At 45.8% G+C, this 26076-nt stretch overlaps 1 protein-coding gene across 2 annotated transcripts in view; it reads left to right on the forward strand.

Annotated features, from left to right (window-relative positions):
- LOC100678665 (lysine-specific histone demethylase 1A) overlaps window positions 1–24215 on the forward strand; it is a 235744-nt gene extending 211529 nt beyond the window's left edge. For both annotated transcript variants that reach the window (XM_016987349.3, XM_008205444.4), the window contains 4 exons: window positions 15994–16286; window positions 18571–18783; window positions 20253–20463; window positions 21493–24215. In XM_016987349.3, the coding sequence (XP_016842838.1) occupies window positions 15994–16286; window positions 18571–18783; window positions 20253–20463; window positions 21493–21722 (947 nt within the window). In that variant the 3' untranslated portion in view covers window positions 21723–24215. The remainder of the gene's footprint in view (window positions 1–15993; window positions 16287–18570; window positions 18784–20252; window positions 20464–21492) is intronic.
- The last annotated feature ends 1861 nt before the right edge of the window (window positions 24216–26076 follow it).

Consider the following 26076-nt stretch of genomic DNA (forward strand, 5'->3'; position numbering starts at 1 on the left):
TGTGTAACACATGCGCATATAGTAGTCCGCGTGTGAGCTCGTCGGGAATAGTCGACGCTGGCGCTGATGGAAGTCAATGTTGGGTGTCGGCGAGTTACAATGGCGAAATACACGCCGTTACCACCGATTGTTTTCGTGTATTCGGGCAGCGCTCATTCAGCCTTGCTGTACACACAAATGTCGAGTTACATAAAATTCGTTTGGGAAATTGAAAGCTGAGCGAGTGATACGAGTGCGTTTTTTATTTCTTGCAGCTATTATTATTTGCTAGTTTTTTAAAGAAAAATATTGAACATGCTGGATGCATTATTAAGACGACTAGCAAAATCCCAGCTCGCTTCGCACGCACAATTGCCCGGACTATTGCGTTTAGCGTTTACATTTAATGCTTTAAAATATCTTCATGTATTTCAAGAGATTAATCATTGTTATATCATTGTCAGAATTACGCGACGGCCGACGCTTTTTAAATTTTGGGGTCACGACAGTTGGAAGCATTGGCCAAATGAAACCGGAGTATATAAAGCATTAAATTGTAACTGATCTGCTTTTAACCTATAATCTTATAGCATGAATTGCAATCATCAACGAATAATTTAAGAAATGCAGTAATTAACAGAACTGGACTGCTTCCTAACTTCAAAAATTCCGTATCAATTTTGACATAATTAACACAATTTGAAGTACGGAATATTGGTTTACCCTCTAGAATCCACGAAAATCATTTTTAGGCTTCACAATATCTGGCCATTACTTCTTTAAGAGTGTATTTTCTTAAAACTAACGAAGCATATTGTACGATTATATAATGGGGCGGAGGTTGGCTATCTTTAACAAGGGCGAGATTCGCGCATGAGACGGAGATGAGTAGGCGGAGATGATATGCGGTAGGTGCCCTAGATTTATCACTGATGCTCAAATCATTACCTAAGGCCAAAAAAGCCTCCTCCTTCCTGCACACTGTTTTTTTTTTTTGGCAAGGTAACTATAATAGTATATTATGCAACTATGGGGGAAAATTGGCTTTTTCTAGCGAGGGTGATGTTTTAAGCACAGGTGGAAGTCGAGGGCACCATAGGTGCTAGAAAAAGCAAATTTCCCCCCTAGTAGGAACTGGCGCTGGTACAGACCTACCTGGTTTTGCGAGTTTTTCCGTCCTCTTTAAGGGGTCAAGCCTGCATTAAATCCTGCAAAAAAACAAAAAGATATTCTTCTTACCAAAAAATTTTTGATTTGGAGTAATTTGAAAAAAAAAATTCTATTGAAAATATATAAAATATACACCATTTTTATCGAAAAAAACATGTATAAACCTTGTAAAATCATTGACCAAAATTCATGACATTTCACTATATAAATAAGTGTTTTCAGTCACTTGCAAAATATGAATTAAATATAGTTAGCAACAAATTTTGTTATCTAAAAAATATCAATTAAACATTGCTAGCAACAAAATTTGTTGATAGCAGTATTTGATTTATATTTTTTAGCAATATTTCTCGATCGGTCCGAGGGGGCATGTTTAAGGTACATTTTAAGCCCGGATAGAGTAAAGAAGACGGTCCGGATCTTTCAAAAAGCCGTGGCAAGTGACTGAAAACACTTATTTATATAGTGAAATGTCATGAATTTTGGTCAATGATTTTACAAGGTATATACATGTTTTTTTTCGATAAAAATAGTGCATATTTTATATATTTTCAATAGAATTTTTTTTTCAAATTACATCAAATCAAACATTTTTTGGTAAGAAGAATATCTTTTCTGTTACAATGCCGCTACCCTAAGCGGGTCTTGGGCATTGTCGTCCAGATCGAACGGGTGGGTGCTTATCACCACTACACAGCGCGTCCTTAGGTTGCGGATAGAGGAACAGCCCCTGAGAAAGAGGTTAGCTGCGAATAAATTGAATAAGCAGCCGCGGACAGCCGATAGGAACAGACGTGGGTGTGATGAGCCCACACTGTCGAACGCATTCGTCTAGAAACACTACGCAAGCACCACAACAACAAAAACACTTCACATTATCTCTTATCTCTCAATCTATCTCTTTCATCACACATTACAAAAATGGGCAAAAATCCTGCTGCCGAGGAGGATGCGGGAGCGATGACAACTGCCCCGAAAGGGGATGTGTAGAATGATTCGTCACCTGGTCTTACACGGTAACGATGCCAGCGAAGGCGCGCTGCCTTGCAGGGGGGCGTTAGGATGCGAGAATGAAACCGTAGTGAGTCTGACGACGAATTGACACTGTCCTCGTCAAAGTCGGAAAGCTCTCATACTTAGTTCTAGAGAGGTATGGGGGTTATCACCTCTAGAACGGTGGACTCACCTGCGGTCGGAACAGGATCCGAAGCGCGCGGGTTTAACATAACATCATGGCTCAAAAAAATTAAATCCGAACCAAAAGGGACTTAAGGGTCGGAACTTGGAATGTTCGCAGTCTATACAGAGCAGGTGCGTTTAAAGAACTCGTAAAGGAAGCTGATAGGTACAATCTAGATTTGGTAGCAATACAGGAATCGCGGTGGCCAGATGGCGGAGTACTAGCATCGGGTAACTTCACGTACCTGTATGGGGCCGGGAGTGGGGGATCTCTAGGCACCGGATTTCTCGTAAGCAAAAGCATCATACATTCGGATAAAAGTTTCAAATCCGTCAATGATAGGCTCTCGTACATCATTATCGAAGGTGAATGGTATAGATATGTATTTATTAATGTACACTGTCCTACGGAGGACAAAGAAGAAGAAGTTAAGGATCTCTATTACGAAACTTTAGAGCAGGTAATCGACCAGTTCGCGTCTTACGACACAAGAATAGTATTAGGCGATTTCAATGCTAAAATAGGTAGGGAGGAAATGTTTAGGCCTACTATAGGTAAGGAAAGCCTGCACGAAGCCAGGAATGATAACGGTATTAGGGTCATAAATTTCGCGGCGGCAAAAGATCTTATAATCAAAACTACGTTTTTTAAGCACAAGAACATACAGAAGGCAATGTGGACATCGCCGGGCGGGGCCACGCAGAACCAAATTGATCATTTCCTCATTGAAAAAAGACGTCATACTAATGTTCTTGACGTAAGGGCTTACAGAGGGGCAAATAGCGACTCGGACCACTTCCTAGTAGTAGCCAAATTAAGAGCTAGACTAGTAGCGAATCAAAATAGTAAGCGAGCAAACAAGGTAGAAAGCTTCGATATTGAGAAACTACGAGATATAACAGAGCGAATTAATAACCAGATAGAAATTAATAACAGGTTTCAGGCACTTGAAGAAGCAAACACATCGCCGGAGGGGAATGACGAACCGAATAGCTTATGGGGGGATATCGAAAAAACGGTAAAAGAGGCCGCGAACAAAGTACTGGATAAAAAGAAAAAGCCAAAGAGCAAACCATGGTTTGACGAAGAGTGCGAACTCTGGTTTGAAAGGCGCAAAAAGGCTAAATTAGATAGCTTACAAAATAGAAGCGATAGGACCGTAGAAGAGTATTCTAACGTAAGGAAACAGACGAGCGCGATCTACAGAAATAAGAAGCGGGAGTACCAAAAGAATCTTATTAGGAGAATAGAAACTAACAGTAAGGAAAATAACCCCCGCGAAATGTACAGAGGGATTAACGCCATCAGAAAGGGTTTTAGGAGTAGAGCGCAATTGATGAAGGACGAAAATGGGGACCTCGTAACAAATGACAACGAATTACTGTCGCTGTGGAAAAATTATTTCGATAAATTATTAAACGTGCACGAAAATAGCGAAGAATTAGGGGACGAAATTCACACTGCTGAACCCCACGTGGAGGAACCGAGCTACCAAGAAGTAGAGGCCGCGATTAAAAAACTAAAAAACAACAAAGCCGCGGGAAATGACTCTATACCAGCTGAGTTACTCAAATATGGGGGCGTCGAGCTCACTTTCAAAATCTATAAACTAGTATGTGCCATCTGGAAAAATGAAACAATACCCGAAAATTGGAAGGAATCTATCATTATATCGATTTTTAAAAAGGGGGATAAGACAGACTGCAATAACTATAGGGGTATTTCACTTTTAGCAACGTGCTACAAAGTTCTGTCAAACGTAATACAAGCTAGACTCACTCCATTCGCGGAAGATATAGTAGGAGATTATCAGTGCGGATTTCGGCGCAACAGATCGACGAGCGATCAAATGTTTACCATAAGACAGTTGTTAGAGAAAAAGTGGGAATTTTGCGAAACCATACACCAATTCAACTATTTATAGATTTTAAAAAAGCGTACGACTCTATTAAGCGAAGCAAAATTTATCAAATTCTAGTACTTCTCGGTGTACCGAAAAAACTCGTGAGATTAATTCAAATATGTCTGAACGGAAGCACGGGAAAGGTCCAAGTAGGCGGTAATGTATCAGAATCCTTCATGATACGCGATGGTTTAAAACAAGGGGATGGGCTCTCTACGGTGCTGTTCAACTTAACGTTAGAGTATGCCGTTAGAAAAATGCAGGTTAGCCAGATGGGCGCAACGCTTAATGGAACAACGCAGATACTAGGCTACGCAGATGATTTGGATATACTGGGGGATTGTAGGGAAACGGTAGCAAGAAACGCGGAAATCCTCATAAAAGCGGTGGAGTATACAGGGTTAGAAGTGAGTGAATCAAAAATAAAGTACATGATTGTGGATAAGCTAGGCATCTGCAGAGGGGAGGAAGATCTCAGAGTTGGGAATTTTACTTTTGAAAAGGTTAGCGAATTCAGGTATCTGGGTACGACCATAAATGATAGAAACGAGATTAATGTCGAAATAAATAAGAGACTCCATTCGGGTAATGCTTGCTTCTACGCCGTGAGTAATTTACTTAAGTCGAGGCTGTTGTCTAAAAACGTTAAAATAAGAATATACAGGACAATAATACTGCCGGTGGTTCTGTACGGGTGCGAAACGTGGGCTCTCACTAAGCAGGCGGACAACCGTTTTAGGGTATATGAAAATAAAGTCTTGCAAAAAATATACGGGCCGAAGAAAGATGAGGAAACCGGGGAATGGAGGAGACTACACAATGATGAGTTACACAATCTGTACGCGTCACCAAATATTAACAGCATAATAAAATCGCGCAGATTGGGATGGGCAGGGCACGTAGCGAGAATGGGAGACGACCGTACGGCAGCGCGTGTCATGAAGTGCCGATGGTAACGCGACCTCTAGGTAGACCTAGACGTAGATGGGAGGACAACGTAAAAGCGGATCTAGTAGAAATAGGACGGGTGGGTGTCGATCGGAGAGGTGCATCTTGGGTGGGGTTGACACAAGATAGGGCAGCGTGGAAGGCTTGCGTAGATGAGGCGATGAACTTTCGAGTTCCAAATGCCATGTAAAAAAAAAAAAAAAGAAGAATATCTTTTTGTTTTTTTGCAGGATTTAACCCAGACTTGACCCCTTAAGTTTATGTAGGCTAGATTAACGAGAAAACGTGCAAACGTACCGAGAACGCCTGATAAGTGAACCCCAAGAAACACGCCATTTACAGTCTTCGGTTCATGCCGATACTTCGCCCTTTAGCAGTAACTGGCGGTGGTATAGACCTAACTGGTTTCGCGTGTTTTTCCGTCCTCTTTCAGCTTATGTAGGCTAGATAACGAGAAAACGTGCAAACGTACCGACAACGTCCGATAAGTAAACCCCAACAAACACGCGAGAAAAAATTTCAAAAATTTCGAAAATTTTCAATATTTTCAAAATTTTCAATATTTTCACATCCATCGGATAGGCTGCAGAGTGAGGAAAAAACTACTCCCTTGGGAGGAAATAGTATATTGTGCAACTAGGGGGGGGGGGGGGGAAGGGCGATTTCTAACGAGGGTGAGATTTGAACACGAGTTGGAGTCGAGGGCGCAGAAAACGCCCGAGACGGAGACAATTGTTGCACACTGTACTTTTTTTGACAAGTGCCTGTAAAGACCCGTTTTCATGCATATAGAGTGAATGGTAAGTTGCGCATTTTGAGTCGTAAACCACTCTCTTTCAAAAATATCAATATTTTTTAAAAATTTTCAAAAATCTGATTATTTTTTAGTGTTTTTGAGTGTTTATGAGTAGCGGGAGGGAATAGCCATTCTCTCCCGCTGCAGCGCACGCTCGAAATCAGCAGCTTGCCATTCACTTTAGAGGCATGGAAACGGGTCTTTTTCATGCACGTGTTAAGAAAAGTCTTTTTCCTTCCAAGGGAGTAGTTTTTTCCTGCTGCTAAGAAAAACTTGATTTGAAAGTGGCCTTTTTCGTGCACGTATCATGAAAAAGGCCTTTTTTGTTGCGGAAAAGGAATTAGAAATTGAAATTTTTTAAAGTTATTGAAAATTATCAAAAACTTCGTTGACCGTGCCGTTTCTTTAGGTAATAATACATTCGTACAACTTTACTTTTCATCGCAGTCGGTCGGTTCAAAAGGAGGAGCGCACGAAGAAGCGCATTATACCGGGCAGATAGAAAGTTTTGTTGAATTCCAGAGAAAAACAGTTATTGAGAAATTATGCAAATGCGTAATCAATCAGAGAGTTCCGCGCGCTCGAGAGTGTAATGCGAGCGGCCAGTTATACGCGGCCGAGCTAATGTCTTACTTTCCGAAAGTGATTGCCTTATCGTAGCCACTCTCTTGTATTATTCATGCTTCGAAATTATTCAAATATAGTTTTTCATCCGATACGGATCGAGTGGAAGATTGGGGGAACGAGATGGACCGGGGGAAGAAAGATAGCGCGCGCCTCTGCAGCGTTTTGCATAATTTTTTCGACTCGTCGGATCTTTGTAATTTTTCAGCACTGTACACGCCGCGAATAATTGAAGAAATTGATATTCAAATGACGGTGGCAATCGCCGACAACGGGCAGCAAGTATTTACAAATGGATTCGAAGAATAACGTTTATCAATATTAATGACTCACTCAAGTCTTCGAAGCTTCTTGGCTTCGGCGCCGTGCATCTGCCTGTCGCGTTCTTTCGTAAATTTATCGCTCGTTAATTACATTTTTGATCAGCTGTTCCCCTCAGTCCATCGACCGAATCCCAATCGTGAAATGAGCTATTTCAACTCTACCAGAGCCGATGAAATCAGAATATTCCTCTTCACACTGATCACACAAAGCTTTATCGCGCGGATTATTTACACGTTCAAGTAAACTGAGTAGTGCTCGATGCTGGTCGCCGAAGAGAAAGCTACGTGTACAGCTATAGCAGAACTGCGATTTGCAATCCACCCTTGTCTCTCTTTTATCATGGGCTCTGTGTAGCTCGCCGCCCCCTTTACGTTATTACAGGATTAGATTCGATCCGCCTCGAAGGATTGCGTCCTTTGTGTCTAGGAATAAATCGCAGCGATGCTAGCGCGCATTCTTCTCCTCCACTTTGTTTTCGATGTTAAATGCGATTGCTTTTAAACAAAGCTCATTTCGGATTCCGCACGGACAACCCGCGTCGCCGAATGAGAGCACAGGCCACGTACACAGGCGCTGCCGGACAAAAAATTCTGCAAATCCAAGTAAATCTTTAGAAAAAGCCCTCCACAGTTTCTGCTGTTTGTCGCAGGCTTTCGTTCCCATTGTCTTGCTTGGACGACGACGAAGAAGTAAACATTGCGATACAGGATGTACATGCTCGATATTTTCCAATTAACCAGTTATTATTCAGCTACTGTATTTTAATGAATTAAACAGCCGTTCAGCAACATTACACACAAAAGGTGTCTATTTCCCAGAGAAGACGCTTTGTTTCCGTATAACGAAATGCCGAATTCTCTGTCGTGAATACAGCATGCGGCTGTTTAGCACACGAGCTGAAGATGATGCCTGCATTACACATTCAGTAATGCAACGCTAATCTAGATCGAAGCGAAGGCAGAGACTGCCGACAAGCGTTCTTGCTGCTTTTTCCTTAAATTATCCCCTTTGCGCACTCTATAATTACAATAATGTTTTTATCAGTATGCGCGCGGCATATGTACGTGTAACATTCCGTCGGAAGGGGAGTGAAACTCTATCCTCATAATTTATCGGAGAAAATCCATCGACGCGCTCACGCATGCGCGTGTGCAGCGGAGGTACAAAGCGACGCGCACGGTGCGTCATTATGCTCTCTCCGGCCGTTCTCCATCTCTCTCGGTCTGTTCGATAAATCGGCGAATCCATGCAGGGTTGAGCCTGGCGGTTCTCTTCTCTTTCTCTCTCCTTTTCTCTCTCGGCTGGCCGCAGGGGCGCCTCTTCGTTCTTCCGTAAATTATCGCGGTTGCGGTCCCTCAGGCGCGCGAACAAGAAGCAGCAACTCTTTTATATACGTAGGTGTGTGCGTGTACGTGTGCAGCTTGCGCCGAAAAAGGGACGAAAAAGATGAGGCGAACGAGGAAGAGGATAAGGCGGAAGACAAGAGCGAAACGATGATAAAAAGGAGAACGAGGGAGAGCAGAGGAGGCAAACGAAGCCGTGGTCGCGCCTCGTGCAGTGAGCTGCTCACGCGGTTCGTTGAACCGCTCTCCTCGCTGGCTCGTTCTCTCGTGCTCTCTGCAGATACGGCTCTCGTATATAGACACGGTAGTGGCACTTTACTGTTTCGGCATTTGACTGTTCCCAGCTAACGCTTCTATCTCGATCCCTTTCTTTCATGCTCCCTCTGCACTTTGGGCCACTCTTTTCGCGCTTCGTCTCTCAACAGTGAAAGAGCGCGAGAGGGGGGGGGGGGGTCGAGGAATGGAGCTGCAGCGAGGGAGAGCCATATCTCCCTCTCATTTCCTTTTCTCTCTCTTGCCGCGGTCTCTCTTTCTCGCGCCGGAACGCGAGCGTGCGCTCGCGCGGCTTCGACTCCTGTCGCGAGCGACAGTACAGCATAAGCAACCAATTTAAATGTAAATTGAAAAGCAGCATGGCATACAAATTGTTCGACTCTGCGTCAAAATATACTGCGTGCCAAGATCAAACACAGGGCGCTGCGGCGGCAGCCGGAGACTGTAACGAGAAGGATGGGTGCGGATAAAGCGCGCGCGGGCGGCTAATACGAAAGGGTGTCGCTGGTGCGTACGCTCGCGCCGGTCAAGGGAAGCTGCCGGCAGCGACGACGTGACGCTACTACGGCGCTTCAAAGGGATGCCGGACGCGCGCGGCTTTCGTGCTCGCATCACGACGTCGGCGACGCCCGGCTGCGATGGAAATCAGCGATCATTGAGCGCTGCGCGAATTGAACTGGCGCTAAGCTACGCTGGGGCACAAGTGGACCTAATACATCGAAACGCTTCTTCGCGAGCTTCCACGAATCGATAATGCTCTTTAAAAATACATCCGAGCTTCTGTACGGCTGCTTCAATTACGTTGCCGCCGCTGCCAGCCAGACGAGTAAATAAAAGCCTGGAAGCGAAAATCGTTAAAAGCCCTTAGGTAAATAATAGCTGCCGACAATAATCGCGCTCGCTCGCGCCATCAACGTCCTCTTGCCGTCGCCTAGCCGCGCAGCGGCAGTTTCGTCGCGTCGCGCGCTTTCCCCTGCGCTGCATTTATCGATACGAAACGGCCGAGCGCGGCACATAATTTTCCGCTCAAATTGTACACGGGCTCTCGCGACTACGTTCCGAAGTTTCCCGGGGGCGGCGGAGCTGGCGCATGAATGCCTTTCGCTCGCGCTACGAAAGAGCCGAGAGAGCCGGCGAAAGAGGGACAATTTAATTTTTAATTTCTCGATTTCACTAGCGATTGGCTTCTTTGTGCCCCCCGCGCGCGCGCTTGCGCCGCCGAGAGAGAAAGCCGGAAGGGGCTTTTGTATCGAGTTTGCACTCGGACAAAAGCCTTCACGAGAGAGAGAGAGAGAGAGAGAGAGAGAGAGAGAGAGAGAGAGAGAGAGAGAGAGAGAGAGAGAGAGAATGAGAGGCGGGATGGAGAAAGAGCGGAGACGAAGCTGCGCCCGGCGACGCGCGCTCAAACAATGTGATCGTTCAATATTGATCTTTTTGACAAGCGCCCGCCGAGAGAGGACTGGAGCGATAGAGAGGTAGCTGTATGTATAGACGCGCATCCGGCCCGGCGCGATATTACGTCCTGGCGCGCCGTCGCTGCCGCGCGCAACCCTTCGTGACCACAGTCGTCTTCCATTCCCATTATAATCGCCTTTGCGGCGCGGCTCCGACTCTCGTCGCGACTTTTGCCGTCCAGGCCAACGTCGCCGCCGACACTTTGTGCTCTCTCCGGCTCCCGCTGTGAGACATCGCTCGCTCCCGCCGATCCTGGAAATATCGCGATCACAATGTCTTTTAGCTGTTCTCGTGTACCGTGCCAGCCGGCTCGATCGCCCTCGATCGACCCAGTGAAAGGGCTGCTGCATTTGATATTTTGCGCATTTCTCGGGAGATTCGCGAACAATCGCCGAGGGAGAATCTTTCTGCGCTGCGCAGCTTTTCGTATACTCTATTTTGGCAAAATGTTGTAGGTGATGATGAGGTGGCGAAAAAGGTGATTGTTTTTTTTTTACGAAATTGGAGGGAAAAAGCTGCAATTTGATATAACGTTCTACATTGCTTGTGCTATTTTAAAACCTCAGCGAGGTATAAAAGGTCTGCAACGTTTACAAGAGGATTAATAGCATTTAAACCAATGATCCGATGTTTCAAAATTAAATTAACTCTGCATGCGTCGAGCTTACTCACAGTAGACAATCAAATACGCGAACGAACATTTACAACTCTGCGCTTACATACACAGCTGCTTTTGAAATGTTTGCTATAGTATTATCAATACACACGTTATACCTAAATTAAAATGATCCGAGCTTTTCATGAAAAGCATACTGCACTCATATGAAGTACATGTGTGCTGCATCAATGGGAGAATAGCAGCCCCCGATCATCCATCTACGTATAATCCATGACATCAAACATCCTATCCACATCGATCGCTTACCCCGGCCTAAACATCTAAACCGCACATTTTCTCTCCAGTAGATCTGCTCGATCAATCAAAATTCGCCTGTAACAATACATCACTGGCCGCCGCATCGTTTGCATAAGGAACAGCAACGCTGCTAAAAACACCGGCATCAGGCGAGAGCCCCCGAAAATCAGCTCTCCTCCATGACGTCGCGATATATCGCTAGGTTGTCCGGACGAGAACTGTCGCATCTCTGATGGCTGCAGCATTTTAGGCATCGCGAGTTCGTTTCCGCGCCGATAACCGGCAAACGCGCCAGGGTATACATCCGCATTAAGAGGGTGCGCGCACTTGGCCTGGTCCGGCATAATTAACCCTCGAACGTAAACTCGTGTACGTCATAATTAGCGTAATTGAGAGGCCGAACGACGGGGCGACCTCGCGCAAACGGCCGTACCTCCATCTCGCTCGCGGTCTAACTGTAGTGCAGGTACTCCCAGCGAGCCACCCTCTCACTTGGTGTCGCAGTATTGCGCGTGATTTAGGCGAAATTTTGGAATAGAGGGGGAGAGGCCGATGGCTTTATGAGCGGGAGAGAGCGTCGGGAGTGCAGGCATTGTGCGCGCGAGCTGGTCGAGCGATTTCTGAAATTTCGCGTGCGACCGAGCCCGGAGGGCGCTTAATGCACGAGTAAATTGTATTTATCGAGTATATATGCGCGACTTTCGTCGCCCGCCACTTGCGCGCAGTATGTTTATTTGGCCGTGCACGACGCTGCGTAGCGTTATACACGCTGCAGCGCCGGTCCACACATACGCCTCTGTATGTACCTACCGGAGGACTCGACAATTAGTCAGGGTATGTAGCCCGACGCTACTCGCTGTGTATAGCCCGTCCGACGCGACGGCTGGAAGGACGCGTGAGCGCGCGCGGGATACACCGAGCGTGAAAATAATTGATCGCGAATGTAAATACGTCTGTTGTCGAGGAATTTTTGTCCCGAGAGCGCGCGAACGCCGCGCTGAATTTCTCTCTCGTTTTGGGATGTATTTTGTTTATGCGACGGGTTTTTATGGTTTATTGGATTTAATTAAATTTAGTGCCGCCCCCGGCGGCGTTTCCGCTCTCGGTTTGCTTTTAATTGAGAATCATTCCGCATTGTAATTGTAAAGGCTGGAATGATAATTATGTCGGGTCGGATGATAATATTCAGCCTCGAGCCTCCATTCCCCCTCTTTCTCTCTCTTTCTGTTGGCAGTCCAGCGCGCCGAGTAATTTTATTTCACGCACGCGCCGCGTATTCGCGGACTGTATGGGCATTGCAATAAGTTCATATCCAGCCGCTGGCTCAAAACTCTCGTTTGCCTCCCGATCAGACCTTTCTCCGTGCATCAGTCGATCATTTAAACTGGCCGCCTCACTCCACAAAGTGTACATCATACGTATATCGTTGGATAGAGCCCGTGTATCGAAAACGCTTGTATACCGCATAAAATTGTGCATCGCAGCGACGCGATGGAGATTTTTACAGTGCAGTCGTAGCGGGGGACATCGACCAGCCGGTCGCCTCGTATCCATATACACAGACTCGCGCGTATGAACTCTCCTGGGGCCCTCGTAATTTAAATACGGAAAATAAAATTTAATGGATTTCCTCGTAAAGTCGAACATATACGACGTGAGATGTTTTAGAAAGTTCTCGCTCCTACTGGCCGCGGCGCGCGCGTAGGTCTCTTTCTCGCACTCGCTGCTGTTGCTGCTGCCTCGCGCGCTTCCCGGGACAGCCGCGCGCGCATCGGACGTTATTTACGACGTCGGATATATCCTAGGTGCTGAAAACGCGCGCCCCAGCCTTGTAAATTCCTCCCCGCTGGCGGCCGCCCTTTTTTCGTTCGCTCGCTGCACTTGGCGCAGCTTTATTGCAATTTTTATAAGCCGGCTAATTTTTACGGACTGCATGCCCGTGTGCCGGGCGTTTTATAATCTCCGTCCCCGCACGCAAACTTTGCCGGCCGCTGCGCTCATTTATGAAGCTGCTCGGCCGGAGTAACGAGTTCGCGTCGATGTGGACACCCTCCTCCTCCTGCTCTCGCCCACCTCCGCGCACACGCTTGGCCCTCGCGTCTTCGCATCCTGGCCGCTGGAGCGCACTGATGACTACTGCGTCCTTTATCGCGAAAACTACGCGCAGCCCTGACGCGGTACACGCCGGCATTTCACGCGTATTTTCGCGCGCTCACGAGATCTTGTTGGCGCCATCGCCGCAGGAACACACCGAGATTTTCCGCGAAATTGAACGAACTGCAGCCGTGGCAACGCTTGGGCTCCCGATGTGCTCTCTCCGCGAGAGATACCGGCGATAAATTTTACGATTATTCAATCACTTTTATAGGCTGCGAGCCGTACGTTGGGGAGAGCGAGAGCGACAGAACGCGAGCGGTACTTTTATTTCTCGAGAGTATAAATTGTTGATCAAATGCTGTGTGCGATTGGACGGCCGTAAAGTTTTCTCGTCGCGAGGGGGCCTCGCGGAAGGTGCTCCCGCTAAGCCGGCGCCGTTGTCACTGCTTCTGGATATGATAATTAATAAGCGCGTACCCGAGTAAGACGTTATCGTTAATGTAGAGAGTAATTAATATTTTCACAGTGTTCGTGGCGTTCCTGAGATTGCGCTGGGAATTTACACAGCATCAGCAACTGCTCGCGGTAATTTGTAATGGCTTATAGATATACGTTTAGTCTTGATATTTAATGGATACTGAACGCGTTATGCTATCGCCTTTCCATTGCTCTATTACGACTTTGTAGTTCATATATCGGATACGTATTTATAATTCACGCCTTGCAAATATATGCTTATACCTCTTGGCTTCTATATATATCTTCAAGTCTTTAAATTCTTATGTATTATTAACTCTTCGAGTTTTTTAAACAATCGTTATTCGCGTCTAACCTGTATGAGTTCTATCACACAGATTCCATTGGTAACCCCCCAAATGTTTACCTATATCCATCTTTAAAATATTATTATAGCCTTAATTAATAAACTTTAACAATACTAAATCGATTTGCCTTTAAAAACATCGACCCATATAACATATTAATAGTTTTTCGATAAGTAAAACGGTTTACCAATACCCTTAGGCACCGCAACGTCCCGCCTAGATCAATTTATTTTACCTTCACATCAACGCGCAGAGTATTATAATCTTCAGCAAGATAGACACGGAAAGAACATCTCGTATCCCGACAAAGAATCTCTCGTGAAAAATCGCGTCGATTTACCCTATTCCGGTACACTCTGCTTTTCTTATACACACACCCATTATGGCCCTTACAGTGTCCTGCTCTTGGAACCTCGCGCAACCATTAAAGGCGAGAAAAATGCAACGGCTCCGAAGAAAAGAAAAACGCTTAACAAAACGAGGCCGGAAGCCGTGAGGAGCGAATTCCTCGGTGCACATTGTCCGAGGCTAAAGCGAGGCGGCGGCGGTGGCGGCGCATCTCGATAGTGTTGGCTCCTAACGAGCGTTATAAATTCGCGACACGCGAGCCGCCGTAGCAGTACTCGCCCTCGCGCTTAGGAGATTTCCACGTCTGATAAACGCGCATAAATTAAAGAGAAACAAATTCCCTCCCATCAGGAGCCGCCCCGGTGCGACCGCAGCCCGCACACGCACGCACGCAACGCACGATGCAGCGGCAGGCTCTGCAACGATGCGCCTGTCTTTCATACTCTGCTCTTATAGTTTTCCGTGTGGAAAATTTACTCCTCCTTAATAGGCTCCTCCTTTAGTCTTTCGTGGATTACTAAGACTTATCGTCTCAAATCTTCAAATTGGGCTTTAAATATAAAAAATATAATTTTTATGAAAATTCACAAGGTATATTTAATTAAAACTGTCACATACATTTTAACTATAAATTACGTTGTGTAAAAAAGCAGAAATGTTTAGTATAACGAACAAAGATTATTGTCACGGATAGAAACGCATAAGATTGGGCAGAAATTCTTTTTATTGTCGAGTTGAACACGAGGAGAGCGATAATGATTAAGAATAGTGTAAACAAGAAACTTAGCTTTCCCGCATCGATCTTTTTTTATAGGTGAATTAATAAAGATACTTATTCTTTTAAATTATGTCCACTTGTTGTGCTAACCTGCACGCTCAGTAATCCCTAAAAATTGTAGTGCATAGCGATGACCACTGAAGACTGAAGTGTATTGTGGTGGTACAGAGTTTCAGACGTACGTAACGAATTTCTAAACGAAGTGCCAAAATAAGAAATTCCAATTAAGCATCGTCATCTTTCCTCCGTTAAATTGTGCCGGCAGATGAAAATTAAGTGCTCTTTTACATTTTTCACAAATTACAATACAATTAAGACATTAGAAAAAATTAGTACATAGATTATTCTATTCTATTTACTGTTTCTATTGATCACCCTCGAGCTCGCTGCTATCCATTAGTGCACAATATAGGCATAGTGTTTTGACGTCTTCTGCTCTCTTCCGCCTTTTTTCACATCATAGTCAGATAATAAATCAGATTCTTCCGGATGGCAAAAGAAGAAAGGAGTCGGAAGTATGTTGTTGGGTACATCATTTATTCAAGAGTATAGCAAAAACTGTCACGACACGGGGCCAGGGGGAGTGGCGTCTCTTCGGATCTGATAATCGGAATTTCTCTGAACTTTGTTAGTAATGCGAGACTCGCTTTCATAGAATTCGCTAAACACTGATGTCACGAATATTGTTTACTTTGACATAGTATCTCACTAGATACTTTTTTGCATTCTAGCTTTTTCTCCCTTAAAAAGGTGATGACCGGATATTGTGAAGCTTACAAATGAAGTTTATTATATTGACTTACTAATTTATATAAAAGCAGGTTAAACATTTCCTGGATAACAGTTCCAATTTAGTGTTTAATAATCCCGTTTCATGTGTTTTAGTTCCAATTGTCTTAACGCCAAAATTCGAAAGACGTAGTTTGATAATATAGCAATAATTATAATATCTTGAAATATTTTTGATGATATTCGTGTTCATTTGCTGGCTTAGTAAATATTTGGTTAACACTTGAAATTTTGCTTTTGTTTCAGTGCGAAATGGCTATTCGTGCGTACCTGTAGCTCTATCTGAAGGTCTGGACATCCGGCTAAATACAGCTGTGAGGGCAGTTCGCTACAGTGCCAACGGTGTTGAGGTCTACGCGGCGCCGTCGCGCTCACCCCAGACCAACAGCACAGTCTTCAAGTGTGATGCAGTTCTGGTCACGCTGCCCCTGGGCGTACTAAAAGCGTCGACACAGCCTTCGGCAGTAGTGTTTAATCCGCCTTTACCCGATTGGAAGTCGCAGGCCATACAGCGACTCGGTTTTGGTAATCTTAACAAGGTCAGTAGATGCGTTACCATTTTTTCTATTTATTTGTATTCGCTTATTTGAAGTAGTGCTCTCTATTGGTGCATCATATTTGCGAAATAAAATCTGACATCGGAAACTTATGGATGTCCGAATGAAAAGTTGCTAGACTTCATGTAAAGTAGCCGGTGTAAAAAAAATGGAAGTGCACAATTATTATTACATCGAAAGATCGTTATTCCTGAATTAATAGTTAATCCAGAAGCATTTTCCGCTCTTGATTATGCAATGAATTTCCGAATAATTGGCAAGAACTTGATTAGCCGAAAAAGAGCTCCAGCCGAGAAATTATTTTTCTCATTAGAAATGCATTTAGCTCCCTGGCAAGTCAGACGACGACGACAACGGCAGCTCGGCGGTAGCGCGACGACGCTCGGATTAGCATGTTAATGGATTTTTCTTTATGCGGAGGCGCGATGAATACCTAGAAATTTTCAATTGCGTGCTCTTTGCCAGCCTCTGGACCCTGCAAATTGCATTTTCTTTTATGACTCGCTTTGTTTTTGGACCGGAAAGCTTCGCGCGCGCGAGCCAGTTTTTTCGCATAGTACTTTGTTTCAACTTGATAACAAGAAATTAATTATTCTCAATTTGAGCAGAGAATCTTGAAACAGCTTGTCTTTTGATAACTCGAGTTAGTGATTGTATTTTCGCTGTTTTCGTGAGTTTTTCAAAATCTTTTAATCAGTTTCAAAAGCTCTTGACAAGGATCCTAAGCCTAAAAATAATTAGTAGTCTATTAAAATTAGCCCTCGACTCCGTCATCTTGCAAATTAAATTTTCGCTAATTGCATCAGCATGTGTAACTTCTCGAAAGCTTAATGACGCCGGCCAACGCGAGTGCCATCTAAACACGCCAACTAAATTGAATTACAGCTTGTAATTAAAGCAGTAGCCGTGGAGAGAAAAATGCTTACACAAAGATCTCAAAGGCGAATCTTGCCGCGCGCACAGCCTCGCGCAGCCGTGGCATCAGCATCTCTCGCAAATACCTCCTGCAGGATTCAAGGATTCAAACTTGCTCGAGCAATTAATTTTCTTATCAAAACGCTCCGAGCTCTGTAAACACGATATGAGAGACATTGGTCCTCTGAGGAACGAAGCTCGCGCAGGTAGAGAAAGGAGTTCGTCATTAGTAATTAGGAGTAGCGAGTGTAAACTACGCAACTGAGCTCCCGGTGGATAAGTAAGCGGCACAAAGGGCCAGCAGAGAAGGGCAGTGATAAAATTGATGAAATGGTATCCTCCCGCGCGTCCCCGCCACCAGAGGCGCGGCGCCTCTCGCGCTGCTGCAGCCACTTGATGCATAATTAAAAATGTGCGCTCGCCCAGTTGGTAGTAGCAGTGGCAGTAACAGCAGCAGCGGCGGCAGTAGCGGCAGCAGCAGCGAGGCTGGCAGCAACAGCCCTCTCTCTAATTAAATTAGTAATTTAGTAATGGCCTACTGAAGAGGATGAGGAGCTGCGCGCTGCACAAAGAGATAGACACGGGCGCTGGGAGCGGTGGCAGCAGTCTGTACAGCGCTCAAAAGAGTCAAAGAGGTGGGCCCCCTTATCACCGGCTTGCTGCTCTACGGCCTGACGCTCTGCGCTGGCGAATAATGAATTTTCCGGACGTTGTAATTAGCTTAAGAGAAACGGTGTATAGGCTCTCGGAATGAATCCTGGCCCCGAGTTGGCGCGAGATCCGGCTACACTGCATTGTATACCAACATTACCTTAGCATGATGCTACATTTTTGGGAACCCCTTTTTTTAAATATTGGCAATCTTAACTGTATTGCCTCCACATTGGCAATGAATAGAAATTATAATGGCTTCAGTCAGATTAAATCTCGCTGTTCAAAATTACATCGTACTTTATCTTTCACTATTATTATAGCTTTTTGTTATAAGTCTGCAATGTATAAATAGTAGAATACTAAACATTTTGTATAAATATTCACTAGTAACTTGAACTTATGCATGCATTTCGCAGAAAGGTAGATAACACGAGTGAATTTCGCATGCACGTCAGTTAATCGCAGCATGCTTTTAGCTGTCATAAGAGTGTCCTAGAATAGTCAAAGCATCTAAAAAGGATGGTATTACTCTCGAAAATCATTTCATACGGCGGTATTTTGCACGAACAAAGATACACTTGAACATTTTACAGCGGACCTAATGAAAATCAACCGATTCAATCAGACGAATGTAATCGTCAGAATGTCAAAGGGAAAGGTAACATGATGAATAAAAATAATTCCTTTGCATACGTAGGTCGTGCTCTGCTTCGAGAGGATCTTCTGGGACCCGACTGCCAACCTCTTCGGTCACGTCGGCAGCACGACGGCCTCCCGCGGGGAGCTCTTCCTCTTTTGGAATCTGTACAAAGCGCCGGTACTGCTGGCCCTCGTCGCCGGCGAGGCAGCTTGCGTCATGGAGAACGTCAGCGACGATGTTATCGTCGGTCGCTGCATCGCTGTACTCAAGGTAAGGGATGACGACGACTACGACGACGGTGGAAGAAGCGATGCGATACGTAGTCCTCGCGTACGTGTGCACCTGCGCGCCAGATCCTTGTTATAATATGCAGAAAGGCCGCATTCTTTACGGCAGTCCTTCTTCTTTGCTCTTATCGCTCGAAAAGATTGTTTATCAGTTCGGAGGCTTCCTTCGTGCGTCGAGTACAGAGGGCCATTTCGAGCTTATTTTGGAATTTCTTTTCTCGAATGAAAGGGGGCTTTGAAGTTTTAAGTCGAAGTAAATGTAAGAAGATTCCGCGCTTTTGATAAAAGAGATTCGGGAATTCCTTTCAGAGGCAGACATCATAAGATAATTTGAATCTAAAGATCAATCTCGCGCTTGCATGATTTTTCGTTATATGTAAAGAGATTTTGGAAGGGACTCCGACTCGAGGAGTAAACCCGTAAAAAAACTTCCTCGTGCGTGTTAACGTTTTAAAGTATGATACCTTCGTATACGAGTATAATTTGAAAGTTTGTGTTGCGTCAGATAAAAAGCGCTGACGATAGAGCACGGAGCTGCAGTAAACTGGTCTTTAAAAAAATTCAATCGCACACTTATCGATTTATAACGTTTCTCTCGCCGGAGCTTAATTTTAAACGAAGCAATTCTTCATTGTTGGCAAATACATACACTTTGAGGACATGGAATTCCCCGGCGCAAAATTCTCGCGCGTCAAAAGCCCTCGCAAGACTTTCACGCGTGTCACCGTGTACATGCCGTGCACACTTGCGAGGCGCGCGTCGGCATTTATCAGGCCCAACTTTCTTTTGCGCCTCCTCAGCACCGTCTTATCATTTCTTTTTTGCTAACGAAATTCGCCGCTTATCCTCGCCGGAGGGGTACACACGACGAAATTAATTGCCCGGGCATTTTTATCCTTCAGACTTGGAGCGGGAGAAGTGCGTGCGCGAGAAGAAGAAGAAGCGAGCGAGTGAGAGAGACGTATTATGAGATTTTCAAGTGGGTTAGCGAGTCAAGTCTCGAGAGCCTGTACGACGATCCACGCGTGCTCTCTCTCTCTCTCTCTCTCTCTCTCTCTCTCACTCTTGCTCTGTCTGTTGCCTGATAAAAAGATTTGCTTGAATATTTTAAGCGCGTGTACGTGTAAAAAGTCACGCGAGGGCCTTACATGAATTTATGGCAAACACGCGTATTCCTTTTTATTCATTATAAATATTTACTTAATTATGCGCGGCGATTTAATCAATGATAAAGGAATCGGATGCCGCCTTTTGAGGCAAATAAGCTGGGAAACCATAATTATGATGAAAGTCCTCCGAGTAACGGAACTCACTTCTTATTAATTGTTCTCTCGGCAACAGTAACCGGCTGTCCTCCTGTTCGTTACGCTTAATTGAACATTATGAAAGTTTTCGGAAAATGTTAATCTATATTAATGGAATGAAACCTGTATATTTTCCACTTATTCACAGGGCATCTTCGGCAACCAAGTGGTACCACAGCCGCGAGAGAGTGTGGTGACGAGGTGGCGCGCGGACCCCTGGGCCCGTGGCTCCTACAGTTTCGTCGCCGTCGGCAGCTCCGGCAGCGATTACGATCTGCTCGCGGCGCCCGTCGCTCCCGCAGCGCCAGCCAATCAGCCGCCAGGCTCGGCCCAGCCCCAGCCACGCGTCTTTTTTGCCGGTAAGCGATCCATTTTAGCAAATTCTACATTAATTAACCTCCGATTTAATGAAGCCGCCAAGCGTATCTCGCCGCGACGGTCGATTTATCTTGGCAGCACCGAGTCACTCGAGGGAGCTCGTGGCCAGGTGGTCTATTTTTATTCCGGACGCTTTTTGCTAAAAATGCTTGTTTGGGACAGATGGCGAAGATAGTAAAATAAGAAGTACTTTCTGTAACAGATTATTACGCCTCTTTAACGAAAATTCGATAGCTTTTTAAAATAAAACATATGTAGTCAAATTTTTTATTTAAAAGTTCAGCTTTTTCAACGGGTTTCGATAATGTATATCTTATACAATATTCTGCACTTTGTACGAAGACTTTGTAGGAAGCGTCGATATATCATTAGATATGTACTAGAGACACCTAGAGGAACTTTGCGCTTTCTTTTTATCATATTTTCGAGCAAAAACGCACAGCCAATGAGAAATAAATAGCATAATACCATGATTTTTTTAGAACAGTCAATAGAAGCATTGTAGTAATATTTTGGAATTGTATATTTTAGGGTGTGAATAACAATTCTTTTACCACGAGTTTTTTTCCATGCCTGAATTTCGTTTTTTTTATATTTTTCATTATGGCGCGTACGAAATTTACATTCATATTTTGAATGCAAAAGCAAATAAAACGGAATGCAATCCATTGAGTTTTTTGCGCAAAGGTAAAGTTTAGTTCAATAAATCCGATAGCCATACACAGCGGTTATTTTTCGTTACACACAACTTTTTACGTGATTTTATCAAAAGGAAAATACTTTTCGCTCTGACTTTCTGACGTTTCGCTTATATTGCGACGAAAGCTATAGATCGTACTGATGTGTATTTTTATTTTTTACTCTTTTTGTTATTATTCATTCGAAATAGCCAGAAAGAACTCTCATTTATTCTCTCAGCTCCTCCATTGAAATACTTCTTCCCGCAAATATGTAAAATCCTCTTTGACCAACCTGAATAACCACAGAAATATGTTTATTGACACGCGCAGGTGAGCACACGATACGGAATTATCCGGCGACGGTGCACGGCGCCTTTCTGAGCGGGCTGCGCGAGGGTGGCCGCATCGCCGACCAGCTCTGCGGAAGCCCGTACGCTGCGCCCCCGAACAGTGCGACGGCCCCAGGCTTATCGACGTCCGGGAGTGTGACGCCGCCAGCATCAGCAACCCCGGGCTCCGGAATTCCGCAGTCCAGCGCCGCGGCTGCCGCCGCGCCCTGATGACGGGACTGCTTCTCGACGACGTAGATGGGGATGAGGCGCCACTGTAGCCGCGCACAACCTGCCTGCTGTCCACAACTCGCTGCTACTGCTGCGCTCACGCCCACTGACCGCAATCAATGCGAGAGTTTCAGTATGTATGTGTGTGGCTGTGAGAGAGGAAGAGAGAGAGAGCCGCGGAGGCACGCGTGTGCATGCCTGTCCTAATCTTCACGCGTGAACGCCGTCCTGGGCACGCGCGCGCGCCCCCATCGCCCCCGTTTATCGCTCTTCGCGCAAGACCCTCCTGCTCCGGCAGCTCGTCGTCGATCTCCCTCGCGCTTTTATTCTCGCGCCCCCCCCCCCCTCTGTCTGTCTGTCTGTCTCTCTCTCTCTCTCTCTCTCTCTCTCTCTCTCTCTCGCTCTCTCGTTGCTTCGCTTCTCTCGCCTCCTCGTTCCGTCTCTTTGTCTGCTGAAAAATTTCTGGATGGACACGTGATTGCGCGGAGACGCTTGTAATGAAGCTCCATCAGTCATTCAGCCGGAAAGTATTTCTGGTGTGCGATTTTATTCGTTCCAAAGTGCCTTTTCATATGGATTTGGAAAACCGACGTGATTAATCGAACCGTAAAATCTATACGTAATTAAATTAGGCTAGCCTGCTGCATCGGAAAATAAATGAAATTTCACATCGATAAAGTCGATCGTGGCGTTTAATTAATGACAATTGATCACTGCGTCCGCCGTGCAGTGCGAAATCGAACTTCCTAGAAGAGCGATGCGCTTCAGCTTTTTGTCGCTGGCTGCTGTGAATCGGGCCTCTGAAAATTAATGGTCGCCGCGCGGTGTAAGTTCATGGTCGAGGCAGCAAGGCAGCGAGGAAGGCGAGTCGTGCGCGATTGTTGCCCTGGAAATTTGTAAATTCGCTGCGTCAAAAGTTATCTGCGACAAGCTGTGGAAAAAGGGCCGGTCCTTTGTCTTCCTCTCGCGCTGCATTCTGTTCATTAAACTCGGCGCGAATTATTCGAATATCATGATGCGCGATTGAAAGAGAGAGAGCACAAAGGTTTTGGAGTCTGCACAATTATATGCAAATCTCAAGAGCCGGAATTATTCATTACCGAAATCACGTTAATCCGCATCGATCATTCAATCATAATAAATTCAATGAATTGCCGGCGATTCAATAAATTCACTGCGCGATTAAATCAACAGTTACAAGCGTGCAGCCAGCATTTTCGGAAATAATCCGATCAATTCGAATGCAATCGCAGATTGAATAGATAAAAAAAGCAGTTCCATTTAGTGTAACGAATCGCTAGGAATGGATGCAAACAAAGAGAAAATTAAAAGCCTGAAACGAACGAAAGAGGCATAGCAGCGAGGGCGAGAGCGAGAGAGAAGGAGCCGGAAGGAAGCGAGTCCCTGCTTGCACCAGTTACGTGCCTGGATTCTCATTTGCGAATCAGGCGTACGCTGGAGTAGGGGCAGAGGGAGGCGCGGAGCGAGCGGGGGTGAGCGCGTGCATCGACCTCTTTCGACTGATTAGCATTATCGACGACGAGAGGGCGAGTGTGTGTGTGTGTGCGCGCGCGCGTGCCGCAAACGCGCTTTTCCCGTTACTTTTTTCACCGCTGCCCGCCTGCGTGCACAAATATCAAATATTAATTCGAGCTTGCGCTCGCCCTCTCCTCCAGCGCTTCGCACAGATTTTCCGGCTCTTTGCTCATCTTTCGCTCATTCGAGACGTCCCTGACGTGGCGCTACGCTCAAGATTAATGGAGCAGCGCTCTCGCGATTCGTCGGCCAGATTCTTCACGCTCTGGGGGAAGCGCGCGCCGTTTGATCGATTCGCCGAGCGAGCTTCGGAAAAGCTGTCGCTTCGCGTCGGCCCTCGCAAGACTGATCGCACGCAAGTCAATTGCTCCCGCTAAACGGCAGGAGAACACATACGCGTTGTGTGCGAACGCAAATTTGCTCGGATGAGGAGTTGGCGTGAGCGGGGTTGAGGAGGAGGGGGTGAACTTTTTCGAAGCTCGAATGTTTGCACTTGCTCTGTTATTATACTCGTTGAATTGCGTTGGAAGCGACAGTGACCGATTCGCGCATGTCGCGCATTTAGATAAAAGAAAAGTGTTTGTTGAATTCGGGTGAAATTTGTTGATTAAAACTGTAGACAATTCGAGATACTGATGGAATTTCAGTGACGCTAGTTCCTCCCTTTTGAAGCGTTGATTACATGTTTGGGCCGATCGGTGATTATGAGATTATTGCGAGACTTCCTACGGATGTATTTGTTTTTCAGTAATTATCACGTGCATATTACCATTGCCAACTCATTCCGTCGTTTCCCTAGTTTTTAAGGAATACCTTATGATTATTTGAATTCTGTTTTTGTAAATATTTGCTAATGCAAATTGTAATCGCCCATGATGAGTTCTTGTAGCAACATTTTTACTGACTTTCGACATAATATGAGCTGAATAAAACGAACAAATTGATTCATAGCAAAAATGCGTGTATTTTTTTAACGTTTCTTCCTCGAACAGTATTAACGATGGTGATTTAATGTCTCCCATCAGACAGAGTGCAGCGATGCAGGCCCATACCATCAGCCGTTAATCAAAAACTTTGGCCCGGTACGCTTGAGCACCTGTGCGCATCTGAACAACGCGAGTACGCGCGGCGGAGAAGTGGCTGCATCAGGAGCAGCGGCAGAGCTGGCGCCATCGCTGGCAGTACTGCAAGGCAAGACAGCGCACAGTCGCTGCTCTCACGGTAAGTGGTAAGTATACGTTCTCTTTTTCTCGCACCGAAGAATAGCCACGTCCGCGGGTCGATCCTATGCTCTAGTCGAATTATCAAGGCTTAGCGTAACAAGTGCTCGGAGAAGGTAACAAAAAGTGGGAGCGACAGAGAGTACGGGTATTCGCAGAAAGAGCCTGGTGAGCGGCGACGATAAAATGATAATGAAGAGCAGCAGTAGCAGCCAGGCCGCGCGCGAATTAATAAATCACGCCCGGCGTCATAAAGCTCGCGGAGAGGATCCCCCGTTTAATTGAAATCTGGCCAAGCTGGCTGGCGGAAAAAAAAGCGAGCGCGGATATCATCAATTAAAATTTCGGCCAACTTCCGAGAGCAGGCAGGCGGCCGGCGGACGGGCGGGCGCGCGGGGTATTCCACGCTTTCATCATGCCTCGTATACGAGCTCTCGACTCTGCTTGCCCGCCGCACACTCGTTCCGGCAATTAGCACTCCGAAAAAATCCATTAACCCAGATAAAAATCCGGGCCCCCAGAGAGAGAAGCAGCAGAGAGCTAAGCGACCGAGCGACTCATCGAGAGTTTACGTTGACCAGCAAGAGGGGAGCGCATGTGTAGACTACTGGTCCAATCGGTCCGTGATCGTGGCGGCAGTGTCGGGCAATTGACATGTCCGTTTTCGCCGCTAGCCTCAGCAGCTGCACGCGGCGCTGGCCAGGGAAAGGAGATAAATTGACTCGACTAATGCAATTACCAGGAGGCGATTGATCGCCGCCGCTGCCATTGCTTCTTCCTGCGTGTTGCGTCTCTCCCTCTGTAGGCGTGTGTGAGTGTGCACGCGTCTGCCCGATGTACATTGAACTCGGGGATATACAAAAAGGGGTTAGCGCGCGGAATGAGAGATAGAGTGCGTGCTGGAGGAGACAACGAGGGACTTTGAAAAAAATGGGACAAAAACACGCGGAAAGAAAGTGTAAGGAGGTGATTCTGTCTGCGGAAGTATTGCTCCGAGTGCGGAGGGAAGAACGTCGAGCGTATTCGTTTATGGGTGACTGGGAGAGAGAGAGAGAGAGAGAGAGAGAGAGAGAGAGAGAGAGAGAGAGAGAGAGAGAGAGAGAGAGAGAGAGAGAGAGAGCGAGAGAGAGAGAGAGAGGACGAAAGGGAAGCTAGAGCGGAATTAAAGGGAGGATGGGGGAGAGGCAGTTCGCGTCCCCGGCGCAGTTAATCAAGTCGACGCGCGCTGGCACACATTGCGCGCGGCTGTTACTGCTCTGCTGCAGCTACTATGCTGTTGCCGCCGCACCAGCGCTACTGCCGACACTGCCTATGCCGGCTAGATGACCTAAGCACTGACGGACGTTTTGATTTATTCCTCTTCCGAATCCGAGGAATATTTTACACTTCGAGCGCAATCGTGATTTAATCTATAATGCGCTACATCATTCGCTACAGTTGGCAGGGGTAAACAAAGTTTATTGACCGACCCGTGTGCTTGCGTCTATTTATAGACGTTCTGGATATTTAATATGCTGCGGAATTATTAACGTTTACTAACCAGCAAACATTGATTTTGCTTTGATGCTTTGAAACCAACATCATTATTATTGTTGTTT

The sequence above is a fragment of the Nasonia vitripennis genome, assembly GCF_009193385.2.
Source record: "Nasonia vitripennis strain AsymCx chromosome 5 unlocalized genomic scaffold, Nvit_psr_1.1 chr5_random0004, whole genome shotgun sequence".
Lineage (NCBI taxonomy): Eukaryota > Metazoa > Arthropoda > Insecta > Hymenoptera > Pteromalidae > Nasonia > Nasonia vitripennis.